A 23477-nucleotide genomic window follows, 5' to 3' on the forward strand; every position below is an offset into this window, starting at 1 on the left:
AATTTAGATAAGAAATCAAGGAGAATTTTTGCATTATACAGATAGTGAAGCCTTGTAATCCTGGAAGCTTGTACAGTTCTCTTAAGAAAAATGTTAGTCAGACATTTGCCAGCGTAGGTGAGGTGTATTCACCCTATCTTAGTGAAGTGGGATGGACCAGGTGATCTTCTGAGATTTCTTCAGGCCTACATTTCTGTGCAAATGCTTTGAAATTTTCTGCTGAAAAGTACCAAACTTTGTAGCACTGTTTGTTATACTTTCTCATCTCAGTGTAGTTACAAAATAAAAGTCATTATCTCTAAAATCTTATTTCTGCTCATTTTCTCATCAGCTATCCTCAACACCTATGTGTTAGGTGCTCATTATCATAGCAGGGTAGAATTGTCACTAGCAGTTTAAACAAAGGACGCTTGATTAGGAGGCTCAAGAAAGGAAAGGAGGTAGGTTTTTATGATGACATTTCTATTAGGGAGTTCTCCCAACATTACAGTATTTCCAGCTCACATGTAATTTTGGTATTAATTTCCTTAACATGTCCTTCCCAGAGTGATTGATTTTTGGGTTGCCTGCTGTTATCCCTATATCTAGATAATATTTTTGTGCTGAACAGTGTACTGATGTTATGTAAGCTGATCACTGAGGTAGGATGGATTTGCCTCTTTTTAAATGGCCTTTTATCAGTTTTCCTTTGTCTTAGAATGTAAATTTTTTTGTTGATGAAAGATTATCTGTCATGTTCTCTAGCATAGCTTTGTTCAGTGAGATTTATTATATATTCAGTTTTGTGTCTACAAAACCTCGCTTCACAACGTAAGCATCTAATGTAAGTTGCGGACATTTTTCACATGTGAAAAATACAACATTGGCATTGCAAAACAGAGATAAAGCAAAGCAGCAATGCTTTGGCATTTAGCTACCCTGTGTCTGACTGATGCAGCTGATTTCTGAGCTGTGCTTTAACACTAAATAGAAGTTCCCTTGAAACTGTGTGAGTCTATCACTTTATGCTTAGATATATGGGATTTGTGACACATCTGGGAACTGAAAAGACACTGAGAAGCATTTTAGACCTTAAAGAAGTTGCACATTCCAATGAAGTGGCTTCTTTCCAGAGGCAGCTCTTCCAGCTACAGACATGTTGCTCGTAAAATCTGACCTAGCTGTTAGGGGTAGTATGTAACTAAACACGGAGGGGGAGAAAAGGGGCTGGAGTGGTATTAAACTTGCAGAGAATAGCGCTGGGTACCTTGAGCAGTCAAATCCTTCGATCTCATCACTCTTTGTAATTTCCTGATTGTGATTGAACATATGAACAATGGACAAAGTTCCTGTATTCTTGTTCAGGTGGTAAAGGAAGATTTTTTTTTCTTTTTTTTTCTTTTTCATTGAAATGAGAACTCAATAGTCTGAATTTAGGCTGAAAAATACCAGAGTTGTCATGCTGCTTATATATGTTGTACTTTATGAATGAGTCTGCTTTATAATATCTGCTTGGCAGACAAGCGCATAAATACAGTATGACAAATAGGATCTAAATCAAGCATTTCATTAAGGAAGGATATTTGTTTGTGGCTTTCAGTATAGGCCATTAACCTTCATGGCCACCAATTTCCCTGCAATGAAGTTACTGTTTTAGCACCATTTAAGGTTTTATACAGTAAAATACAGGACTACATGTTTTTTATGCAGTGGTGTTAAGTACTGCAGGGAACGGGTAGGTATTTTGAAAGAGAGTGAATGGGAAAAGTGGTGGATTAGTATACTTTGTTCAGCATGAAGATAAGGGTTTGAGTACATTGGCCATTACCAGCCATACATTATCTTCCTTTTCAGGATTGCCCACAAAAAATATTGTGGGGGGAGAAAAAAAAAAAAAAAAGAATTTGCACATACAACCTCCATATTGTGATGCCTTTTGGTAGTGTGAAGATACTGTTGACATGAAGAAGGAGGAGGTACCTGTTAGTTTGGTTCTAAGAAGAACCCTTGAGTATTGCAGAGACCACTATAGCTTTTGCTTAATAATCCAAAACCAATTTGTCTGAACACCCTTTCCCAACCAGTTCAGTTTTGAGAATGAACAAAACCTATTTCAGGATGCCCAGAACAGATGACAGAAGAGAATTTCCTTTATTTGTCCAAAGAGGCTGGCAGATGGATTGTGAAGGAATGTCATCCTCTCATAGATATGACAAAGACATAAGCATGTTTTAAAATAATTTTCTTTGTATTTTTGTGAAAGTCTTAAAAAAAAAAAACCTCTGATGCTGTAAATTAATATCAAGGTACCTAGCAAACACATTTTTGCATTTTATGTGTTGCAAATGTACAAAGGCTTTTCCAGGATATTTTCAAGAAAACTTAATATTCGCAAGAAGAGATAGGAAAAGCCTTGGAATGGATGCCCTTTATTTACCTGCATTTCATACAGCAGCCCGGGTTTACACTTGTCAACAAGGTAAATTTGTTTTCATCACTTCAGTGACATGATTTAACTCTCACGGGGACTGTGTAGTCGAAAAACTCCTACCCTCTTCCCATCTGATTCAGAGCTGCTCTTCAAAATTTCTGGCAAGAGCTACAACAATTTGGTGGTTTCTAATGTGTATGGGGACACAAGCATTGCTGGAGCATTTTTACAATTATTGAGCCATTGACCTGAGAGGGAAATACTTAGAATCCTATTCTGACTCTTTTGGCCATGTTGCAGGTCTGTTATATAGGCACAGCTAGTAATTTAATAGCCAGGCTGATTTCAATAGATATGCTTACAATAACTGAAAATGAATGAAAAGGCTATTCAGATAAGTATGTTTCTCTACCAAATGCAAAAGTTACATGGTTATAGTGTGTTTAACTTGTGAAGCTGGTTGTTCTTCCTGTAGCAATAATTTTCTATGCTTAAGAAAATCATTACCAAACAACTGGAGTTGTTGTGACTTGTTCCTTGTTATGGCCCATTTACTGACCAGGACATACATGTTTTATAATGTATGTGTTTGCCATGAGTTTCATACTATATAAGCTCCAACAGGCTGCAACTCAAATGTCTTTTTTAAATTGTCTTTATTTTTTACTGATCTGTACAAAAGATAGAGAATATATCACTGTTGTCTGAAGTCCTTTTTTTCCTGGCCAAATGAGGTTCAAAGTGTATTTTTAGGGGTTTTTTCAGGGGCTTTTTTTCAGTTTTTGTCAAACTTGCAAGCATGCCAGCAACCACAGTATGCTGCAAACACATGACAGCAGAAGTGTCCATGTTCGGTCATGCACCCTAAAGTTCTTGGCAATAACACTGCTCATATCCAGAGGAGGCAGAAGTCATTTATACCAGAGACGAGTTCAACATGTGCATGGCAATTAGAAGTCTGGCAAGTATTAACGTATAGTATTTGCAGAAACCCACAGGTCCACAGAGGCCTGAGGAAGGATGGCTCTTCTCTCAGACTGTCGTCATGAATGGGAGAAGACGTCCTGCAGATACTAATGAAACTCCTATCAGCACCAGGCTGTGGCGAAATACTTACTGCTGGGAGAGGAAAGCACGAGAAAAACAGAATGGACCGACCAGCCTTTGCTGGCATTCTAGTTTGTATTGCACAAACAAAATCATAGCAAATCCAACCTACAGTTTCTGGCTACATTCACTTAAATCCTTGGATAAGGGATAAATTTTTTGCTAACCTCTGGAATCCTGGGTGCGGGCTCTGCAAATCTGTTACCCCTAAAGCTCTCTGTGCTGCCTTCAGACCTGGCGAGGAAGGGATGAAGGCACAGGAGGAAAAAAAATCTGAACGTGCCTCTCCCCTTTTCCTCTAACCCCAAATAAACTAACGGCTGAAAAATAAAAGCTCAGCCTGGTCTTCATTTCAGAATCTCACTTTGAAGCCTGATTCAGCTGAAGTGCACCTGATTGCCTTTCTGCTGGGAGGCCCTCCCTGGGCCGACCTTGGCAGGGACTTCCCTCGGTCAGCACTCAGCTGAAGGCATCTCCTGGGGCAGATATTGTATCGCGAGGAGGTTGCAGGCTCTGGAAAAGAAAGCACCTAAGTTAATGGTGGTATCAGCCAAAGAAACGTTGTTCCTTAAAAACACCGAGATAGAAATCTTTTCCCCTCTGTCCCTCAGGATGTCATGGAGTGGCAACAAGTGCTTGACCTTAATCAGAAAAACAGTCTTTCAGCAGTCTCATTATAAGTGATTACACCTTTAACATTAGCAGGTGGATGGGGATTTCAAAAGGCAAATTCACTTTAATGTCAGAGTTACAATTCCGGAGTGAGATACTGATCCCATTTGTTCTGGTGTCAGCTGAATCAATCAAGTTACTCTGAATTCTCCCTGCTGCTTATGAGATCAGAATTTCTTGTAAGTGTTTGTACTAGCAGATCTGGCAAAATACTAAAATTTCCTCTGTCTTTGTTCAATGCTCGGAATACTTAGTTCGTGACCTACTTGTTAAAAAAAATGGAAATTAGAATTTCTCAGGAATAAATGTTTCATTTAGTGAGCAAAGAACCCATTAGAATGCAATTTATTTGCTGTTACCTTTTCCTGAGCTTTAGTGTTATGACTAAATTCCAGAAATGAAATTTCTGAAGGGAGTGTTTAATTCATAAGTTAAAAATTATTTTGACACTATTTTACAGTTCCTTGTCCATGCTGCTTCTGGAACTGTAACAAAAATTATAACATACCTTTTCTCTTCATTTAGTTACATAAGGCACTTAAGCTCATTTTTCATGATTAAACCTAACACTAGTGACAGAAAATAAGTAATATGCAAAATCTTAGCAACCCAATGGTACAGCATCCTATTTTTCTTGTTTTTAGAGATCTTTTGATGTTATTGTTGGAGGTATTAAAAATCTTCCATAGCACAGGCAAGTTTTTAAAAATGTATGAGTTAATATTGCACTTAAGAAGTTTGGGTGAAATCAATGGCAAAATTTCCGTTAACTTCAGTGGGATGAGGAATTCCCTCGCCGTTTTAAAAAAAATTATTGAGAATTGCACAGGGTATGTTTTATGCTACTTTTTGAGCACATCCACTACTAATATTAATGCCTATTTAATTCAGCTGAAGATCCAGTACAGAGTGTACCTGATCTAAAGAAAGTCACTGGGATATATAACTGAACATGTTAAGCTTGTGGTTCTGTTGAGCCTTTTAAAAATACAGCATATAGTAGCCCTTAAAAATCATGAGAAGCAAACAGAGGAATGCGTTACAAATCAGGTATTTAAAGTCAGCCCATCGTTTTGCTGTATAATGCCATTTTAGATTGATGACTCTGGCATTAATAGCTGACTGCAATAAAAGCTTGGAGGTTTTTATCTGACTTTTCAGGGAAATCTTGAAAATGTGTTGGAAAATACATAGATGGAAATAATTAGAATAAAAATGTCAGACCTTCTAGCTGAATTGGGCTTGTGACACAACAGATGATTATTTTTTCCCTTAGCTGCTATTTTCAATACCTCTTTTCCCCAGATTACATTTTGAGTTGAAACTGAGCGTATCAGTTTTCTGTCAAGAAGTAAATTAATCCAGTGAAAATGCATTTCGATGTTGCTTTCCTTGATATTTGGAAATTACAAGAGCATATAAACAGTGTTTTTAATCTGTTGAGACTTTGTGCAGATTTGTTGTGATTCTTACATCTAATTCACTTGTAAATGTTTGAATGTTAAATGCGACTCGGAGGCCAGTCGCTGGAGAAACTAGTTTTTCACGTTGTCTGGGTGAGTCACCCAGCGCATGGGAGTGTCACAGCATTTGTGGGCTACACACTGCAGGCACAACACAGAGCAGTGGACATGTGGAGTGGAGACATCTGACCTAGCTGGTAGGAAATGCAGAGGAGAGTGGGGCTGACTCCTGCTCCCAGAGATAACCGAGACCCCAGGAACGCGGCTGCCTCCTCTCTTTAGGAGTCACAGGTATAGAGTGCTTCCTGGAAATGAAATATGTGATGGATGGCCATGAAGGATGTAGGTTAAGGTGCACGTTTGCACCTAAAGTTTCTTGTATGTCGGCTTACGAAAATTCCCACACTCTCGTTGAAGTAGTGTATTGGCTATTAGAGATATTATATGGGCAATAGGGAAAGATACTTGCTCTTATTTGCTGTTTGAAAGGACTTTTTCTGTTGAGTGAATAGGGAGCCTGGATGCTGAATGCTGGAACCAGCATTCCTGTTGGGCCAAGCAACTACTCATCACCATGCCTAAATTGTGAGCTTCAAAACTCATCCCTGATGCTAAGTACATGATGAATTTTAAGGCTCTTTTTGGAGGCCTGTGGTTAGAGAACAGACTTTCTAACCAAACAGACTAAGCCATAGTTGTTCATTAGAGAATATTCTGCTCTTTTTTCCTCTGTAGCACGTAGTTATGGATATGACGCTGATGAACTTTGTTTGACCTATTAGAGCAACCTCCATATATCAATGTTTCTGAGTTTAGTCCTTTAGTCCTCTTTGGTGCAGCTCCACAGGTTGCTTTTCCCACATTCGTCAGCAAAAACTTGCAGACTTCAATTGGCTTAACAGTCAAATGTTAACAGTAATAACAGTGCTCAGAGCATGAAGTATTACAATAATTCATTTTAATATGTTTATTAGGTCATAACAACAACTATAAACATAAGTACCATTCAGCTCTTTTGCAGATATATGAACTTACTAACATCAAATCTTTACCAGAATCACATATTCTTACAGGTGTCCCAGACACAACATTAACTTTATTAAGCAAAAGTTCATAAATAGTAAAAATGTCCTCTGTTTCACATTGCAGTGTTCCTCAAGCATGTATGTACAAGTTTGGAGTATCTTCTCCAAATCTGTGTCATAAACTTCCTTAGATGTTTTAACAACCATAGAGATGATTTTTTTGCCTGCAGCAAAGCCTTTTGTCCTTGAGCAATCTACAATTAGTATTGCTCTCAGCAGACATGAAAGTTTGTTTCTGAAAGGAAAGTGATGATGAAATACAATACAATATTATCTGCTCAGAGTTTGCCTACACATTCTGCCCTCATTATAAATCTTGAAGTTATAACACTGTCTCCTAAGAACAATAAATCTCCTTATTTCAGTTCTTTATCTGCACTCTCTCTCTCTGAATATGTTAAAATGGTTGGCTTCCAGCAATGGAGATATTTTACTTAGGGTGGAGTGTGTTTACAGTCAGTTCTTTTCCTCTTTAATATTTACATGGTATTTTTAAAGGTTGCTACGATTTATGAATCATGTATGTTGACATACATTTTCTGAAATGTTCACAGTGCAGTATTTTTGTGGCCTAACCAAACCTTGTAAATGTCATTAAAAATAAACTTTTTTTTTAATATAAAAATAGAATACTTTATGTGTTTACACCAACAAACCCAGTTCTATTCTACACTGAACGAGCTATACAGTAGTATGCACAGAATTCCACAGGAACAGAAAGGACATGTGATGCTTGCCCTAAAGCTACGGTACTCTTCCCTAACGAATGAAAGTTTTATTTACTCTCTCTTTTCAACATTGTTTTTTGATCCTAATTTAGAAGTAAAAATGGATGTCATTATTCACTGAACTGCATGAGAGGCCACGGGCCTAAAACTGTTTCTTCTTTTGATTGCTCTTCTGAGGTCTTTAGGGCTGGCATGAAAAGTTACCAACATTCCTGCTATGGCACAGTCTTTTTTGGTCAGGGCTGGCTGCAGCACCTCAGGTCTTTTGTCACCTTTGGTGGCAGCTCTCCAGGAGGGTAGGGGCAGAGCTTCAGGTTTTTGTTGGATGACTCACCAGACAGCAGCTCTGAGGGCCACCAGCCTGCTTTCTCCTCTTTCTCTCTAGAATGATACAGCCTGTACTACTACATCCTGGGGTTGAGCCTAGTGTTTAATATGGATGCCTTCAAGTTTTCATTCTCAGAGAGTGGTTACTGCATTACTGAAAGAAATGGAAGCCTCACATTTTTCAATAAGAGGTCTAGCAATACAAGCTGGTACTAAAATAAGTGGTTGAATGCTGGAATAAAGTTGACACTAGGAATGCTTTAAGCTAGGTGCTTTCTGTTTCATGTTATGTACCGTCTGACTACACCAGAGGATTGGCAAGGCTGACATGCCTGTTTTATTGCATTCCATTTTTTAATGATGACTTCTATAGTTTAAGGCTTTTGCCATGACGCTGGCTCTCTTGGCTGCATGTCTTCCAAGAAATCTTGATATAGTGCAAAAAAAAAAAAAAAAAAAAAAAAAAAAAAGCCTAATTTTGGACTGTGCAGGAGAAAAATATGTTTTGCAGGCTTCTAACTCTCATTGTTTGTCTTAGCCTTTTGCATGAAAACCATTTCTGTCTGCACTGCTCATCATCCTAAGGTACGTGCAACAATAATAGTCCTTCCAGCCTTAGTGGTTGGTATTCTACGTTCTCCTTCACGGCATTAATGACAAATCCTTGTGCTTGGGTCTGAGCACACGACAACTGTGGGAACTAGCACTGGATGGTAGCACACAACGATTTCCATTTGCTAAAGTGATGCAGTTGTCCAAATAGTTGGAAATTGCTGTGATGGTTTACAGAATCCAATAGACTTAAACAACACAATACCATGTCCTTGCACTAGTGCAACTTGGGCAACAACATAAACATGTGCAACAGTGTTCTCACAAAGACTGGGCAGTGAAAAGTAGTGGACAAAATGTTTTGCTTTTTGTTCATACTACTAAGAATGATTTTTCCTCTATTTTAGACATACCCGTCATGTGTCTACATCCATGTCTGTGTTGTCTTGTGATGACAAAAGAGAAGGATAGGGAGCAATGCACTTCACGTTGACATAAGTAGCATTGACATGAACGTAGTGTTCCCCAACAAAAGTGGAGAAGATTGTTGATATTTTTGAAACAAGTTCAGAAAATGCTGGACGCATCTCAGGTTTTGGATGCCAGCACTTCAGCATGACTTCATACCTGCCATTCAAATAGAAGTGAACAATTAGGAAATCATGTAAAAAAGGAGGGAAAAAAAAAAGAAAAACAGCTCTCCCTTCCCTCATAGTCTCACTTATGGTAATATCAGAATCAGCAGCATTTGCAGGTTTTGCAAACTATGTACTTACAGTGGGTCAGGGCAGTATTCAGGTTGTAGCAGCCTTCTTCCTTGTAATAAGTAAACAGTTATATCAAAAGAATTTACATCAGGATAAGGTGGTGCCCCTCTTGTCATAAGTTCCCATAACAACACACCAAAGGACCACTAGAAAACAAAGAAAAAAATAATAAATCATTGGGTTAGAGAGCTTTACATTCTACTTTTAGAATATGGTTTGACAGATTTAAGTATTCAAATGCATGGATTTTCCTTTTAAAAAGTTACTTTACTTCATTCAGTTTTCTTTTAAGTGGACTAATAAATGCTGTAGGGACTTGAGGAACCACTTAAATTAGAGCTAGAGAAACTCAACTAAGTAAATGAAAGAAAAATAAAAGCCTATAAGCCTGCTACTTAGCTGGTATAAATTGGCTGGCCTCTTTTGAGGTTAATGGAGCTCTGCCAATTTACATGAGCTGATGATCTGATTAACCCTGTGTAAATACGTACTGAAGAGAATATACATGGTGAAATTCCTATGCATCACAAGCTAATTTGAATCTGGATTCGAAGGACGGCTAAAATACAAAGTGATCCAGCCAACTAATGACTTCAGTTTATAATTTTTTTCTTCATAAATGGCCAGGTAATATTTAGATTGCTGTAGGCAGTCAGTAAGTATTTATAAAGCAAATAAAGTCTTTTTGAGACCTATTAAATTTTAAGGGTATCAAAGTTAACCTGTTCTGTCAAGCTTTCTGGAGCCCCTCCTATCGCAGAGTTCAGCTCCAACCTGGATTTTTGGAGTGTCCTTCTTTCTCCTTGGAGTGGGATTAAATTCCTATTTTTTTCCCAAGCAGTAACAGGCAATCAGGTCAACTTCTGCTGCTTTGTGATTGGGACAAATACCCTTTCTAGATACAAAACCAGTCTCCTATTCTTATGTGAACTAAAGTTAGATTCAAACACAAGTTTTAGTTTGGAATTAGTCCATTTATCAAACGCTAGAAAGATGCCTTTGGCAATATGAGAGAAATTAACAGATGATACAAATATGTTTGTACATTACCACATCTGACTTTGTTGTGAACTTCTGAGTTTGTAAACTTTCTAAAGCCATCCATTTCACTGGCAGTTTAGCTCCTGTTTTATTGTGCACACTGTAGTATTCTTTATCATAGACATCTCTAGCAAGACCAAAATCAGCAACCTTGACAGTAAATTTTTCATCCAACCTACAGAAAGAACAAAAAATATTATCTGTAGCTGAGCAGACTGGATTTACGATGATGGTGGCTTATAATGGGTGACTTGCATTTTTGAGACTATGACTTTGGAAGGCAGTTCTTTATCTTGCATCTATTAACTAATGCCACAGTAAATGAGAAAGTGCAACAAAGTATATTTGATACCCATTTAACACAGTGAATAACTCAGGAAATTACTGATATTGTTTTGATAATACAGTTCAAATTACAGTTCTTTTAAAACAACAGCTCTGTGGAAAAAGATCTTTGTTAACAGCCTATATATCTTGATACTGAGAGCCACATCATTTCTTCCACAGCTGTTTCTTCTTATCCTTAGAAACCTCTCATTTCTATTTTCAAATCCAGGTATCACTTTCCTATTTGCTCTCAATTTGGATAAGGAAGCACCCCTCATTATCTCAGTGATTGCCCATATCTAATAACTTTTAGTCTCCTAAGGATGTGTTGGATGTCCATAGTGAAATGGGTACTGGGAAAGGTTGGGAAGGCATAAGAATTCTGATCTGGTTACAGCTCAAACACACCAGAAGATCTCCCTAGCTTTGCTCTTCTAACTAAGCTCAGTGTTTCTATTAATAAGCAATATCACTGGCAGAAAATAGACAGAGTATAAGTCTTGGCATACTTAAGACTACCCTCAATTTTACATAGAGACATAGGCTCAGCATATAACTGCTTTGGGCTTATATACAGAATCACAGAATGATTTAGATTGGCAGGGACTTCTGGAGATCACCTTGTCCAACCTCCAGCTCAAAACAGGGTCAGCAAGAGCAGGTTTCTCTGGGCGTGTCCAGCTGGGTTTTGAGTATCTCCAAGGATGAAGAGTCCACAACCTCTCTGGCAACATGTTCCAATGTTTGATCATAGTAAAATCTTTTTTTCTTTTGTTTAAATGGAATTTCTTGTATTTCAATTTGTGCTCATTGCCTCTTATCCTGTCATTTGGCACAACTGAAAAGAATCTGGATACATCTTCCTCACTTCCCCCATCAGATATTTATACACACTGATACAATCCCTCTAGAGTCTTTTCTTCTCCAGGCTGAGCAGGCCCAGCTCTCACAGCCTTTCTGCGCAGGGCAGGTGCTCCAAGCACCTAATTATCTTCGTTGTCCTTCGCTCCATGTGCTCCAGCAGGTTCATGTCTCTCTTGTCCTGCAAAGTCCAACCCTGGGCCTGACACTCCAGCTGCGGCCTCCCCAGTGCTAAGGAGAGGGGAAGGATCCCCTCCCTCCCTCCACTGGCAATACTATTTCTGGTGCAGCCCAGGAGGCTGTTGGCCACCTTTACTGCAACAGCACATTGCTGGCTCATATTCAAGTTGTTGTCCACCAGGACCCCTAGGTCCTTCTCTGCAAAGTCACATTCCAGTTGGTTGGCACCAGTCTATACTGGTGCACAGGTTTATCTGTACCCAGGTACCAAGGACTTGGCCTTTCCCTTTGTTGAATGTCATGGTTTCCGTCTGCCTGTTTCTCCAACCTGTTGAGGACCCTCTGAATGACGGTGCAATCATTTGGTTCATTTACCAATTTAATAACTAAGCTAATATAAATGAAGGGAGTAGGAGGGAAATTTTATGGGTCAACAGGAAGCAGTTTATCCCATAACTATTTCCTGCACCTCTTCTAGGATAATGGAATAGAGTCAAGAGTTCATGAGCTCTGTCTCTGCATCCTGGTTTCCTTTCTGATGGACATCATCGATGTGGCAGGGTTTGTGGTTCTGCATCTTGGACTGTGCATGACCACTGAGGAGTGTGTGCCTTCAGTCCTATACCTTCCTCTCACATGGCAGCAATTATCCAGGCTCTGAAATGCTAGGCCAGGTAGAAGTACAAAAGCAGCCATTCAGTTGCTAAGGCAACGCAAGATCTCCCGATAGCTGTTCCCCCCTCCTCCAAAGAAAAGATGGTAGGCTAGATGGAAGTGTCTTGTGGTCACTGCTTGGACTTGGATCAAGCGATCCAGGACTTCTGTCCAGTAACCCAATTCCTTTGCTCTTAGGAAATCTGAAAATTATGTTGCTTGTTATTTTTTTCCTCCCTTAAAAAAACAGCAGCTGCAAGAAAATGTTCCATAGAGTCTGTGGAACTGCACAAATGTGCAGAGTTTGAAAAAGAAAATGCAGACAAAATTTCTAGTATCACAAGTGAATAACCTTTTTGCAGACAGAGTTCCAAATTATCACATGCTAAATACAAGCTCTAACATTTAATACTGAATCTCATTAACTCACAACATAGGTGATGAATCAGCATAGTAGTATGAGAATACTCTATCAATAATTCTGTGTGTGAACTGGACTGTCTGGCCACACAAACACTAGTCAGATTCATTGCATGCTCCTAGTGTTTAATGTTAACTTTTGTGCAGAACTGAGTCAAACTAAGCTCCTATGCAAGTAACAGAAGATTACTGTCAGGAGGTCTCGTTATTTCTTTGCGTTCCCATTTTTCCCACACAGTTCTTCTGTGTTCCCCTCCCCACTGCTAGGTGCAGCATGAGACATGCAGCTTCTGAGGAGGCTGGGTGGAAAGCACAGCAAGCCGAGACAACGCCACTTTTACCTCCCTTAGGAGATTCCGCTTAAATTCTCTAACTAATGATTTCGAGAGCCTATACTTTCACCTCATCTGTTCTTATTTCCCACACTTAGCAAAGCTTATGTGTAAGAAGTGAGCCTTTAGCAAGCTGAGTAGCTCATCAGTATAGTTGTTGAACAATTAAAAAAAAACTTTTTTGAGTAAAAAAGAGTACTCTGGAAGCTTACATTCACCTCAGTTTACTGTCTTACACAAAAGAATGTGATAATCTGGCTGGAATTAGATTTGTGTACTTACATACAGTTTCTTGCTGCCAAGTCTCTATGGACAAACTTTTTGCTTGCAAGGTATTTCATCCCTTTTGCGACTTGAAGGCCAAATCCAATTAAATCTTTTACTGTTGGGTTCTGTAAAATATAAATATTTGTAATACTTATAGTGATACAGTGACTGCAGACTGTCATTTTTTTGCCATGATTTTCAGCTTTTGACCCAGCTGTCTTGCCACCAGAATGATCAAGACTCATAATAAAACCGGCATAAGTTTAGGTCAAGTTCTTACCTCCAATAAGGAAACACACTGTAAGAACCAATAAAACTAATAGACTCCAGAATGGTGGAGTTTGCAACCTAATCGGCATGAACTAGGCTGGGAGGTGGAACAGTATGTCGGAATCTCATCATCATCACAGCTGATATGCAAAATTCACATTTGTGAATTTAGAGTAATGGTATTTAAGTCAACAGAAGATGCTAACTACGTAGTTGGAACTCATTAGCTAGAAATGGCCAAGAAAGAAAGAAATCTTCTTTGAAGCACAACAAGTAAAAGCTATCATCAATATTATGGCATGGAAAAGACAAATGAGACCTTAGCATTTACCAGAAGGGAGATTTTCCGCAGAGGTTGGTAAATGTTTTGCTTGCCTTCAAGGCACTGGTGAGAACTTACTGAAAATCTTTACTATAAATATAAACCTGTAACTCTTTTATCTAGCAGCACGACCTATTAAGTAATAGTAAAGTCCCACAGATTTTCGTGCGGTTGATATTGCTCCGTATCACTTTTATTTTTTTCCGTGAAACAATCCTGTTCAGCTGGGGTTATTATTCTGTTTATTTGAGGAACGCCCATGGGCACTAGTCACAGACAAGGTCCTTGGTACTCGTGGAGTGGAACAAACAGAAAAGCTTCCTACCTCAAAAAGTTTAACTCCCCCAACGATTTGTCAGAACACATGCATAGCTTTTGTTTCTGCTTTACTGCCCACTGCTGAGTGCCATGGAGATAGGAGCCAAATCCCAGTGACTCACAAGTCCCTTTATCACAGCACTGCAAAATGGGTGAAAGTCTATACTATAAAATGGGCGTGAGCAGCTACCTGAGGCAAGACTTGTGGTCTCACTCTTGGGAGAAGTAGTGAAGCACAGCTGAGAAATCTGTCGTCATTTACTGAAATCTGGGAAAACCATGGATAAGACAGTACTCATAATTTGTACAGCAATTGTTGTTTTTCTTTGTTAAGATGATAAGAAAAATATTGATAGTAATAGGAGTTGTAACAGTATTTATCTGGACATGAAGATCTCTTATCTAGGCGATGTATTGAGATAGAATAGCAGATGGTGATGACTGGCACAGCTGTACTGAAGTCAACAGAGAGATGCCAGTTTACACCAGCAGATGGTTGGGCCCTTTGACTTAAATCTAATAAACACATTTGTTTATAAAGAGGCTTATGGATGAGAGATGAGAAATACTTATTGCTGATAATTTCTGGGAAACATTCTAGAAAGGAATTTGGAGGGGGAAGGGAAGGAGTGGCAGCGCTGTGGTCTGGCTCAGTGCCAACCTAGCGAGTGCCCAAGGTTAAGGTAGACTAAAAGCAACAAGTTATATATGTAATGCAATTATGAGAGTTTATAACCTGTGGTGTTGGAACAGGGAGTGGCTAGATTTACATTACTGTTTGGTAGACCTCACTGTGTACTTACATGTGTCTCATTCCTAATGAAGTTTCGAAGATCGCCATGTTTCATGTATGGAAGGATGACTAAGGGTGATCCTTCATTGGGCAAGCAGATTCCCAGGAGCGACAGGACATTGGGATGAGTGAAATCTTTCATGATTATTCCTTCTTTCAGAAACTGAGCTACTTCTTCCAGGTCTGTAATCCCTGAGAAATCCAATAATAAAATGAAGTAAAATAAAAAAAAATAAATCAAACTACAGTTCATTTCTTTAGAGCAAATCATAGCAAAGCAGAACTGGTAATGCTAAACTACAAACATATTCCCCACCTCCCAGATTACAGTGAGGGTATGTGCATAGGTTTTCTTTCAATGACCAAATACAGTGTTAGTAATGTTAATTCCATTTCTCCTTTTCTTAGTATAAATGATTTAGAATAGAAAAGCAACACTTGAGTAGAGACTTGAATAAATTTTGGTGTAGTATATTCCTGCTTTTTCCGCAGCTTTGCCTGCTGTTTAGCAATTCAACTTACAAAAATAAATCTTAAATAGTCAGTAGAACAGGAAATGATGCTGCCTTCCCCTCATTTTCTTCTATCACTTTCTTTGTAGAAAGAAGACATAAGCATTTAATTTGATGAACAAATATATACTAATGCCTCATGGTAATCTAAGGTCATTGGAATTGCTCCAGGGATAAATCTGATCCAGGTACAACTATGAATTTTTATTTATGAAAGTACACTTCACTGTAATTAATTTGGCACTCTGGTTATCTTCGGAGTTACGGTAATGTCTCACTATTAAACATGTAACTCACTATTCAGTGACTTCACAGCACAATGAATTTTCCTGCCATCGTTATCCAGCAGTGTCCCATGGTACACACACCCAAAATGTCCTGTGTAAAAAATGAGCAAGATTAACTTTAATGAGTAAAATTAGCTTTCTGGTATTTTCCACTGTGGAATGATTATGCTTTAACAAAGTGATCACACTCCATTTCTGTCCAATTCTCAACACTTGCAAGTATACTTTATAATTAACACATAAAAGCAGAATTACATAAAACCATCATTACATAAAATGAAAACTCTATTTGCAGCTTAACTGATATTTCCTGACCTAGATAGAGAGTATAAATAATGACAATGCTGGTGCCACAACTGCTTCATATTCTTATAATGACTTGAACACAAAAAAACGTATCAGCCCCTTCCCACCATACATTCCTGTCGGATATATGTCACAGGAGAGCACAGGAAGGCCCAAGGGAGTAGTTAAAAGGAACTGATTGTGACTACTGGACCGGTGGATCCCAAGCCTCTGCTACGTGGTCCTCAGAACTGCACAGCCTTCGTGTGTCTTCAGTTGAATGCAGTACAAGGAGGTCACTGTGGGCTTATGGTCTTCCTTGCCATACCATGGAAAGTGTTGGGGGTTAAAAGTGGCATGTTGGACCTAAAAGTCTGGGAATCGCTCTTGCTGATCACAGATTGACCACATCACTAGGAGGCAGTCTGTGGTCTCAGTGAGTCTATGGTCTCTGCTATGGCCTATTTTCTAGTGGGAAATATCACTAAAAATGATGAGCACAACTTGCCTTCTTGATGATAGTCTAAGTAGTGAAATAAACTGTCAGGGACACAGAAATCCTTAGTGATCTTGTGCTTTTCTGTCAAGGAAATGGGGTAGTTTATTGAGTGGGGAAATCCCATATTAGAGCTTACCTTGACGTGTCTGGGAAAAATAGAGAAATTTGAGCTCCAGGTACAGGCATTAAATTATCCAGATCAAATTATTTACATAAAATGCTGATTTCCTTCACAAATGCATAATTTACTGGGCTCTTTCTTATTATTGCAGTTAGAAAGCAAAATAATTTTGTCAAGTATGAGCTCAGTATAGAGAACAAGACTATTTCAATAATTCTACTTAGGTTCCAGTTATAAGCGCTGGTCAGAGCCCAGTTGGCTTTGATTTTGGCTTGGGGTAAAATTAACACAATGTTTGTTTTATAAAAGCAGCTAAAATCCCTTCAGACCACAGATCGTTTAGAACCTGGGCACAAATCCTAAATCGGGTGTGTCTGAAATATTTTTGATTTTGGCTCATTTCTAGATTCTAGGAGAAAATTATCAAAGGTTAATTATATTGGTGTCATTCTTCATATTTTTCAACACTTAAAAAAGAGACTTGCTTGGCCTTCTCTGAAACAAGAAAGAAAAGAAAAAGGCCCACCCTTACTTCAGGGATGATGAAGTGTAATACATGGATGGGAAACACTGACTGTTTATTTGATTTGTGGCTCTTTTCCTGCAGAAAAGACGTTAGGAATATCATTTATAGCCAATTTTTATCAGTTTTCTGGTATTCAACAGAAGACCTCTTCTATGTGATCTGTAGAAGTACTGAAAATCCACTGTTTCCACTTCAGTTGCTGATAGGTTCTTAGTATAGCTTTTAGAAAATGCCACTGACGGAAATACTGGTTTGAGTTGTGAGAGGTGGAGGGAACCTGCTGAAGGAGAGGTAAAGAAATAAGGATGATGGGAGAAGGTCAGGAAAATAGGGGACTTGCTATACCAGGGACAACAGTAAAGGGAAGAGAATTAGGAGTTACACAGTGCACTATTCTTGAGCTGGAGAGAGGAAGAAGAGGAACCAGAGAGCTTTTGGTGTGAAGAAGCAAGCAGTGAAGGAAATTCCTGATCTAGGAGTGGGGGAAAGCAGCACAGGAGGAACCTGCAGAGCTGAACTGAGCACCTGCATTTCACCTGTTGACTTCTACTGAGTGTGGCCGGTGACTGCCGGAGGTTTCAGTAGTAATCCTTCCAGTTCTCATGCACAGAGTGTAAGATCATCAGGTCTCCACCTCAGCATCCTCTGCCACGCAGGCCTGTGTCTCAAGCTCCTGTGATGCTCTGCTGCAGTCTCCCTGCTACTCTCCAGCCTCCTGCAGCCCCGGCTGCTCTCTCCTGTGACCCACACGACTATGAAATAGGAGTAAGGCAGCTGAGGGGGACCAATAGGTCTCTAGGTTCAGAGGAACCCCAATAAATGGCAGACTCCTTCCCTTCTCTACTGTCATCTCCAACTCAACCCTTGAACAGAATTAGAAGGCCATGTGCCCTTTACTCTCCCCTTGATTTGGTGGAGGTGATGCAGGATTGAAAGAGGTAAAAAGCTCGAGAAACCTGCACATAGCCACCATATTTGGACTGTTCATGTATGAATAGCTGTACAAAAAGAACACCAGTTTGCTAGGTAAGAATCCTGGTACCCACCTCGTCCTATTACTTCGCTGAAGTGCACGATCAGGCTGTCAGCACCGATAACCACATGCTGGACTTCTTTGACCAGGTCTGGATTTAAGGCACTGATATCAATGTGGACATTAGTTTGGAGCAGTGGACTGGCTAAATCTGAGTCCCCACTGGACAGAATTGGGGAGAGGTCAGAATGAGGGTACTGCGCCGGTCTGCACGAGCCATTCTGAGACATGCTTGGAAACTGGTCTGCAAGATGAACAGAAACTGTTATAATCCTTTCAGACTTCTCCTTGGAAAACAGAGAGATTTATTTTATTGGTGAGCGAGGGTTTGAGTTTATCAGTTTGGGAGTGGCTTGGCTTTGCAGGAGTTTCTGTCACAAAGGAAAAATGAAAATACGCATTGCTAATCTGCCAAACTCCAGGAAAACCATGTCACTAGAAATTTATGCTAGTCTCAGCCCTGAAGTAAGTGGCAAAAAATTGGCTTTTCTGAGGAGATGGAAGGAGGCCTTGATGCTTCCTGCCAAGTGTAGTTTATGGGATTTCTAGTGATTAAGAGTATCAAGAGTAAAATGGAAAATGACAGCAAAATGAGAGGAGGAAGTAGCAAACAATTACATATATGAAACTTTTATTATTTTCAGGTTCTAATTTGGTAGGGAACCTTACATTTCATGAAGGTTTCCAAACTGCTGTTGACTAGCTATATTTATCCAATGGTAAATATTCAACCAGGGAAATGCCTAGAGGTGATTCATATCCTGCAACTGCTGAAGATAATACAGTTGGTGCAGCACATGAAAATAACGTGAGCCAGCTAATTTAAAATAACAGAAATTAAAATGTTTCTGTGAAGCAAGGAGTATTTATGTGAGAAAATAATTTTTGTCAACACCATATTGTTTAGGTTTTTTAAATTGCTTTTATTTAAAAGCTTTTTCTAATATTTTCAGTGATATAAGGAGCTAAATTTTTATTATAACAATTTTAATCTGCAATCATTCCAGTGGAGTCAATGAGCAGAATTTTGCTCAAGAGCAAAAAAAGAGGGGAGAGAAATTTAACAACAGAAATGATCAGATATTTTATCAGAGAGTTGTTGCACAGACATGCTTTATATATTTATGTATAAAACCTGTGAAGTTTTCATATAACGTTATTGTTATCACTCCAGGTGCTGAGAATAACTCAGAGCTGCTCTATGTAGAAGCAAAAATATAAACTCTTCCGTTCACAAAGCTGTATTTATGTTACCAAAGGCAAATATCTATTTAATAAGCATGGTAAAATACTCTAGCCAGGCTTGAAAAACACTTTTTATGGCTGCTACATGTAAGCTCACATGTTTTCTAATGTTTCTATCATTTTGTTCTTTTACAGTAATTAAACTGAATGTTCATACAGGGATATTTAGCGAATGAATCTACTTCTCTGGTGCGTTCTCTGCTGTGCTTTGGCAGTGTACGGTGATCTCAGCATCACAGGAGATTTACCCTCCACTAAGGATTTTGCATAGTTTTGTCTCTGTTGCTCAACCGCTTTCCCTTCTAATCGCTGGCACAGGCTTCCCTTTTCCATTGGGAATCCTTCAATCAAGGAACATCCTGTGCAATCTGACTGCTGCAATTAAAGAATCATAAAGGAAACTGGCCTAATTTGGGTGGTTTCTATTAAGTTGCATACAACAGCACCTGAAATAGTACAGACTATACCCATACCAAGACTAAGAAAAATGGTGTTGTAAGGCATACAAATGTATTCAACATAAAAATATTCTTCCCTCATGCTCAAAGACCTGGAAGTGAAACAATGTGTTTTCTGAGCCTTGTCTCCCAGGACATGTGAACCTTAACCGAACTGTGACAGTTTTCACAGTCCTCTTAGTTTAATTTTTTAAATGAACATTTCTGGGTCATACAAGATGCCACTTTGCTGGGTTTATGAGAGATGCATGAACAGAAAAAAGAGCATCAGTTTACAGAACTCCATTTCCCATGTAGGGCTGACAGAATGGATTTATGATGACTACATATGAAGTCACAGAGACACACTAAACCTGGAGCCACTTGATGTCATCCTTAAAATCACGTTTGCAGACTGGATTTGCTCATAGTATGGACCTGATGATAACACAAAATGCCGATATCCAGCAGCTCCCAATTAAGTGTGGAGAATAGTAATTGTTACAGATACACTTTCAGTGAGTTTTTACAGTGATAATACTAATAATGTTTTACTATATTCCTCCAATGGAAACACAGCAAAAATAAAATCCTTTACACCTTAACCTTGGGGAGCAGCTGTGAAGCTCAGTTCTCTGAGCACATGAGTGTCCTAAACAACAGACACACAGATAGATCAGATAAAAAATTGAAGTTAGGATTTTAGTCGAAGTAGCTACTATCTGAAGTCATCTGAAAAGCAGGATGTTTAAAAAGGCATCGTCTGCGTAGATTCATAAAAGAGACTAACCTTCTAGAAAAGTTGATCGGTAGTCTACGGATTCACTTGAAACCATTTCTGTTGTTGGACTTACACTCCTGGCGCTCACCAGCCTGTCCAGATGAGGAGTGTGTACTCTGCCGTCATAGCGCACCAGATCACTTCCCAGATCTGAAGAGGGACGACAAAGAAATATTGGGAAACTCTCCTGTGGCATCCGTTTAAGTTAGGCTTTTCTGCTCTGCTGGGGAAAGGGTTGGGGACCTGCTCAGACAGACATGTGCAAGAGCTGAGCTTTAGCAATTTGAGCAGCACCAGACTTGCCGTAACTCATGTTAAAGCCCTAACCATAGCTTCTGGGCTATGGCTATGCTGGAAGACACAAGAGAGCTTTGAAGCTTCTGGAGCCGCGGTGATGACCTGATCATGATACCACATCATAAAAGACCTGGTTTTATGCTAGTTCCTCTCCTCCTTCCCTCTTGCTTGGTGTGTGGTTTCCACAGGAAGAAAACCCATGTCTGGCTAGAGGGAGCACGCCCTGCTTTGAGCGAACAGGAGACAGGGGTATCACAGGGCTCTGTGTCTTCCACAGTCCAGATACAGCCCAAAGGACTTCGAGGCAACTCGATGAAGCTGAAGTATGCTTATCATTTACTTGTTCCCTCTTCCAAGGCTGATTGGGGAAGAGAAGTTATTAAGTTTCTCTAATAGCTCGTACATCTTTCTCATTTAGGCATCCTGAGGCCCTTCACCCAACTCAGGCAGCAGCCAGAGGCTGAAATGCAACCAAAAATTGTACCAGATTGTGAAACTTCTGCTGAGAGGTTACAGAAGGGCATTGCATGAAATTTTAGCACAGTATAAATTCATATAAATTGTTAAAATATAGGCTATAACAACTAAATTATTTGACAGAATTGTCTATGATGGACCTTTGATTTGCTTCTTCCTCCTCCTCCAGAGGAAAAACACCAAACAGATCAAAATTAAAACTGATGTTGAAATGACTCCAGCAATCAGTCCAGTGAAATTCTGATCTTGACGAATTAGGACTTTTCCAATGACTGTTGACAAAACTTCTTGCTTCCACTGAAAAAAATAAAGAAAAAATAGATATTGTGAAGGTTTGAAAAGGCAGATAAGAGTTGCACTATTAGCACTAAAGTATGAGCTGGAAATGTCCCATATGAACTAAATCTTAATTTCAAGATGCTCCACTGAGAGAAGAAACTTGGAGTGCAGCAATGATTATATTGCTGTATGTGAAATCGGATCTACCTTCATATGGTTATTACATGCTTTCAAGAGCTCTGGTAGTGACACAGCTACACACACGCTACACCATGCACACAGCACACACTCGCACACAGAACCAGGGTCCCACTGCTACCAGATGCTAATTCCAAAGACTAAATTCATGCTTTTACTCAAATGGTGCAAGCAAATGTGTGGGGCTATGAATAAAGGGCTGAGATGTAGGTTAAAAAAATAGCCTAAATGTCTTTAATATGTGTCCTTTTGGCATAAATATGCTGTAACGTCAAACTCCCTTTCTGCTGTCAGTGTGCCTGAATTTTAGTTCTCAAGGCCACGTGATCCTGTCCCTTGCCAGTTGCTAGCTTGTCGGCAGTTTAAGGAAACAAAACCTATCACCCCCCCTTCCCCAAACCAACAGGGAAACAAACACCGAGCAGCTAACAGGGAAAAACTCTTTGGGGTCACGTGGCCCTGGCTCAGTCAGCTGGAATGCTTTTGGCCATCTTTTCTCTTCCTTCTGTGGAATTCATTCCTTCGGGTACTGTAATGATGGATTTGCCCGTCACAAGAGCAAATTTTCTTCCTCGCTGGGCAGACTTCAATTTCTGAGGCTCCTCCTTGCCAGTAAACAAGCAGAAACCTTGCTTAACCCCTTTATGTTGTATTCTCGCCTACCGTATGAAATACATTCACACATATCTCTTTCTCAGAGGTTAAGGAAATATCACATAGTAGAGCTGATTCAATAAAGTTCCAGTCGCAGCTGCATATGTAAAAATATGAATAGGTATAGAATATAACACCTGCACCGATATTATATGAAACTATGCATTTATAGATCTGGGAAACAGACTTTCCAGAAGGACATGTACAGAGCTATGCCTAATTTTATAGTTATGTATCCAAGAAATGGAACTTGTACTTCTTATAGTAAATTAATACTATTTTACATAAATTAAGAAAATAATATTTATTGTATGAATAAAGTTAATTAGTTATTATTAATTTTTTAGACTGCAGCAGCACATACGATCACCATTCACGGCCCAGGATCCTATTGAAACAACTGTTGTGAAAGACATAGAACAAAAAGGTGATTCCTGCTCCAAAGAGGTTACAATCTGAATGAAAATCACAACATGGACTTTGATCCTACTCACACTTAGATGACTGGGAAAATTTCCAGTGTTTTCAATGACTCAGGGTCTGTAATCAGCAAACTTCTTAGTTTAAATGTAAAAAACCTCAAATCCTCAACACTCTGTGGTTTTCCATACTTATATGTTAAAAGATGTAAAGATTTGGAACGGCTTCTGTCATATTTTATCAATCAGTTAATCAAAACTGTCTACCATTTAAGCCTACAGTAGCATTCCAAAGGACTCTACTGAAACCACTTTTAGAACAATAGAGATTAAAACTCAAATATTTGTCCTAAGTGGCTGATCTCAAAAAAAAAAAAAAAAAAAAAAAAAAAAAAATGGAGGATCATAGATGGGAAGGATTGGAACCTACTGACCTCAGTGGATTTTTTTTTTTTTTTTTGCTGAAAAAAGGAATTGTGAGCTCAAAGTAAGGCTAAGTCATTATACTTCACGTTCTTCCCCATATGTTGC

The 23477-nt window shown here is 39.1% G+C and overlaps 1 protein-coding gene across 1 annotated transcript in view; it reads right to left on the minus strand.

The window, feature by feature from the left end:
• Positions 1 to 8614: 8614 nt before the first annotated feature.
• Positions 8615 to 23477, minus strand: part of MET (MET proto-oncogene, receptor tyrosine kinase) — a 70718-nt gene continuing 55855 nt past the window's right edge. Inside the window, exons 13-21 of the mRNA XM_062599488.1 lie at positions 21537 to 21693; positions 20632 to 20772; positions 18173 to 18403; positions 15706 to 15786; positions 14907 to 15088; positions 13209 to 13318; positions 10162 to 10327; positions 9121 to 9257; positions 8615 to 8971 (exon numbers count right to left, since the gene is read on the minus strand). Of these exons, the coding sequence (XP_062455472.1) occupies positions 8761 to 8971; positions 9121 to 9257; positions 10162 to 10327; positions 13209 to 13318; positions 14907 to 15088; positions 15706 to 15786; positions 18173 to 18403; positions 20632 to 20772; positions 21537 to 21693 (1416 nt within the window). The 3' untranslated portion in view covers positions 8615 to 8760. The remainder of the gene's footprint in view (positions 8972 to 9120; positions 9258 to 10161; positions 10328 to 13208; positions 13319 to 14906; positions 15089 to 15705; positions 15787 to 18172; positions 18404 to 20631; positions 20773 to 21536; positions 21694 to 23477) is intronic.

This window comes from Rhea pennata, chromosome 1, assembly GCF_028389875.1.
Source record: "Rhea pennata isolate bPtePen1 chromosome 1, bPtePen1.pri, whole genome shotgun sequence".
In the NCBI taxonomy this organism is placed as follows: Eukaryota; Metazoa; Chordata; class Aves; order Rheiformes; family Rheidae; genus Rhea; species Rhea pennata.